The sequence below is a fragment of the Triticum aestivum genome, chromosome 3B (assembly GCF_018294505.1).
Source record: "Triticum aestivum cultivar Chinese Spring chromosome 3B, IWGSC CS RefSeq v2.1, whole genome shotgun sequence".
NCBI classification, from domain to species: Eukaryota; Viridiplantae; Streptophyta; class Magnoliopsida; order Poales; family Poaceae; genus Triticum; species Triticum aestivum.
In genome coordinates this window covers 784,093,503-784,097,272 of record NC_057801.1, presented here as the reverse complement: position 1 = coordinate 784,097,272, position 3,770 = coordinate 784,093,503, and the positions used below count along the sequence as shown (strand labels likewise).

Genomic DNA, 3,770 nt, shown 5'->3' with positions numbered 1-3,770 from the left:
ACCGGTTTCCACGGTCCAGCGAACAAGTTGCGCATGCACTTGCGCCGGCGGCCGGTGTCATGCCAGCCGCACTTTGGCACTTGGCACGTACTACAGTGGGTGCTCTGCTAGCGGTGGAAAATGGAAACGGATAAGAAATAAAGAAGCTCATGGTGGACTCGAGCGAACGTCCGAACGTGTATTGCGCCAAACTGCAGGACAGTAGTGCTGAGGATTTGGTTGCATATAAAAGAGACGAGTAGTGTGCCTGGCATACATACACTGCATTGCGATTGCGTTGCGTGCAAATTGAATTAAGATCGTACAAAACAATCGACGATCGATGGCGAAGCAAGGTGTTGCTTCCATGCTTGGACTGGCGCTGGTCCTTGTTTCCTTGGCAGCATTTCCAACAGGTACAGTACAATCTATGATCAAGATGCATTTACATCAATCCCTACATTTCTTTTTGTTATATAATCCTACATGAAAATTAATGCACGATATTGTTTGGATGCACGAATCTACACAAGAGAGCGGTGCTCACCGGGCAGCTAATCTTCACGGGCATAACAAAGGTTCACTAACTCGTCCTGTTAATGTTAACTAAACATGTATTGGAGGAACTAATTTCCATCTATTGTACTATTCGATCGAGAACTCACATTCTGTACCTTGAGACGCAACGAAAGTGATATTTTTTCTCTGACTGTTCGTGATCCTAACAGGGGTGCACTCCATCGGCGTGTGCAACGGCGTGATCGGCAACAACCTGCCGGCGCCCAGTGACGTGGTCAAGCTCTACAAATCCAAGGGCATCAACGCCATGCGGATCTATGCGCCGGAGAGCAACGTCCTCAAGGCGCTCAGTGGCACGGGCATCGGCCTGCTGATGGACGTGGGCAACGGCGCGCTCCCCGGTCTCGCCAACGATCCCTCTGCCGCGGCTGCCTGGGTCAAGGCCAACGTCCAGCCCTACCCGGGCGTCTCATTCCGCTACATCGCCGTCGGCAACGAGGTCATGGACAGCGACGGACAGAAGACCATCCTACCGGCCATGAAGAACCTCCAAGGGGCGCTCGCCACGGCTGGCCTCGGCGGCCACGTCAAGGTGTCCACGTCGGTGCGGTTCGACGTGGTCACCGACACCTTCCCACCCTCCAACGGCGTGTTCGTGGACCTTGACTACATGGGGCCCATCCTGGACTTCCTGGCGAGCACCGACGCGCCGCTGCTGGCCAACGTGTACCCCTACTTCGCCTACAAGGGCGACCCGCAGAACATCAAGCTCAACTACGCCACCTTCGCGCCGGGCACCACCGTGAACGACGACGGCAACGGCCTGACCTACACGAACCTGTTCGACGCCATGGTCGACTCCATCTACGCCGCGCTTGAGGACGCCGAGACCCCGGGGGTGAAGGTCGTCGTATCCGAGAGCGGATGGCCGTCGGCTGGCGGGTTCGGGGGGACGGCGCAGAACGCGCGGGCGTACAACCAGGGGCTGATCAACCATGTCGGCGGGGGCACACCAAAGAGGCCCGGGCCGTTGGAGACGTACATGTTTGCCATGTTCAACGAGAACCAGAAGACAGGGGACCCGACAGAGAACCACTTTGGGCTGTTTAATCCGGACAAGTCGCCGGCCTACTCCATTAGTTTCTGAGTGCGGTAAACGCTGGATATTTTGTGTTTGAAACTTTGAATAAGCTGCCTGGCACTAGTAGAAAAACACCAATTAGTCCCGATTCGTAAGGGCCTTTAGTCCCGGTTCATGAACCGGGACTAATGGGTCGTTACTAATACCTCCACCCATTAGTCCCGGTTCATGAACCGGGACTAATGGGTCGTTACTAATACCTCCACCCATTAGTCCCGGTTCAAACACGAACCGGGAGAAATATGCCTCCACGTGGCCGGTCCGCCGAGCCCAGTCAGGGGGGGCCTTTGGTCCCGGTTGGTGGCTCCAACCGGGACCAAAAGTTCATGTTTTTTTTACAAATGTGGTTGCTTTAGGGGTTTTGGGGGTTATTTTTAGATTGTTATTAGCTAGCTAATAGAGAGAAGTGTCCTTTTTTATATCTTCGTCCTTGGTTTATCAAGGCTGCTGCTATGTTCATTTCACCCGCTGATATAACATGCTCATGCATGCGCATCATACATCATCATATATAATAACAAGTCCTATGCATCATCATACAACTTCTACTCGTTATTAATAATAAGTCATACGATCATCATCCTCATAGTCATCGAACCCAACCCTACATAATTGTTCTTAGCACATGATCATCAGTATCAGGTAGGACCTAAACACCCTTAAGGTAAAATAGCATAAAACAATATAGACCCTGACTCTCCATTATGAAGAATGGCATCATCCTATCTCCAATTCTTGCCCTTCGCTGCTTGTTGCTTCCAAGAAGCTCCTTACGACTGTCCATACATTTTTTCCATTCTTTGATTGTTATGTCTCCACTTCTTTTAGAAACCCGGTATGGACAGTTGAGATTCGTAGGACGACCTGGTTGTATGTTCAAAACATGAAGGCTACCATGCATATACATCAGATGAGGCACACAATCATTCGGGATTATCTGTTGAAAAACATAGTGATAACTTCGTAGTTAGCAATGATGTACTAGTTTTAGAAGTGTGCAAAAAGATCACGGATGTCGTAATAGTAAAAAAAATCTTACCAGGGTATCTCCATGGTAGTTACCGTAGTTCAACACATGCACTAGTGGCACGTATTGACCATAATGTTGAGGAGTTTGATTGTAGATATTGTAATTCTCAAGATCAGTACAAAATGCGACCAGATGAGTTTTCTCCTGATAAGTTAATTCGGAGCCTTCGGTGTAGTAGGTTCTGTCTACCATCTTCCGCACATTCTTTGAAGAATGAAAATAAGCTGTCAATGGAGATAAGTTGTCAACTATTTTGAAATAAACAATATAAATTACTTAATAACTATTTTGAAAATAAGCCTTCGAGGTTTTGAAGGTGTGGGTAGTGGTGGTCGAAGTGGTGGTTTGGCTCTGTACATGTATGAATATGTACATGTTGAGATAATTGGAAAAAGTAATAGATACATTGATGTGTGTGTTAAAGGGCAGCAGGATGACCCCCCTTGGAGAATAATATTTATATATGGTGAACCTCGAGTTGAAAATCATCATTTGATGTGGACTCTGTTGGCGGATCTGAAGGCAGCGTCACCATTGCCGTGGATAGTTATCGAAGACTACAATGAAGCACTCTGACAATACTAGCATTGCTCTGCTAGGGAACAACAAGAGGCACAAATGATGGCTTTTCGAAATGCCTTGGCAATTTGTGAATACGAGATATTGGCTTCACGGGCTTCCCGTTTACTTTCGACAACCATCAGCAAGGAAATCGTAACGTGAGAACATTTCGGCGAGAGAGCGGGCGACCCCGATCTAGGATTCCTCCCCTGCTTCCCCCGCCACCGCCGGCCACACTCGGCCCCTCCCGCCGGAGCCGACCACCGTCGCGCGTGCCCCGGGCCCACCTCCCTCTTCCCCCTCATCCTCCCCCAACCCCGGCCCTGCCGGTTGCCCCCCCCCCCCCCCCCCCCCGCCGAGTCGGCGGAGCGCCCTCTGCCCTCCTCCCCGTCTCGACCCCCTCCTCCTCCATCTCCCTTCGCCTTCGCCGGCAGCGGCCTCCAGCGTGCCCGGATGGCGGCGGCGGCGGCGGACGTCCCTTCCCCGCACGCCTGGAGGGGGAGTCGGGGCTCTCTCCTGCCCGGCGGCGGTGTTGTTCAG

General features: G+C 51.2%; 1 protein-coding gene across 2 annotated transcripts; it reads left to right on the top strand.

Moving 5' to 3' along the window:
• Positions 1–269: 269 nt before the first annotated feature.
• LOC123072409 (glucan endo-1,3-beta-glucosidase GIII) lies at positions 270–1,793 on the top strand. 2 transcript variants are annotated; one of them, XM_044495960.1, is made up of 3 exons: positions 270–395; positions 513–557; positions 708–1,791. In XM_044495960.1, exons 1-3 carry the CDS (start codon positions 323–325, stop codon positions 1,643–1,645), a joined length of 1,056 nt encoding a protein of 351 aa, XP_044351895.1. In that variant the 5' UTR covers positions 270–322; the 3' UTR covers positions 1,646–1,791. The 2 variants fall into 2 exon arrangements, with proteins under 2 accessions (XP_044351895.1, XP_044351896.1); XM_044495961.1 differs by lacking the exon at positions 513–557 and having other exon boundaries at positions 323–395; positions 708–1,793.
• The last annotated feature ends 1,977 nt before the right edge of the window (positions 1,794–3,770 follow it).

Excerpts from the sequence above, each read along its gene's own strand:
- LOC123072409 (XM_044495960.1), top strand. The coding sequence starts at position 323 with ATGGCGAAGCAAGGTGTTGCTTCCATGCTTGGACTGGCGCTGGTCCTT. Across the intron at positions 396-512 it reads CTTGGCAGCATTTCCAACAG|AGAGCGGTGCTCACCGGGCA; the intron begins GTACAGTACAAT and ends AATCTACACAAG. Across the intron at positions 558-707 it reads TCTTCACGGGCATAACAAAG|GGGTGCACTCCATCGGCGTG; the intron begins GTTCACTAACTC and ends TGATCCTAACAG.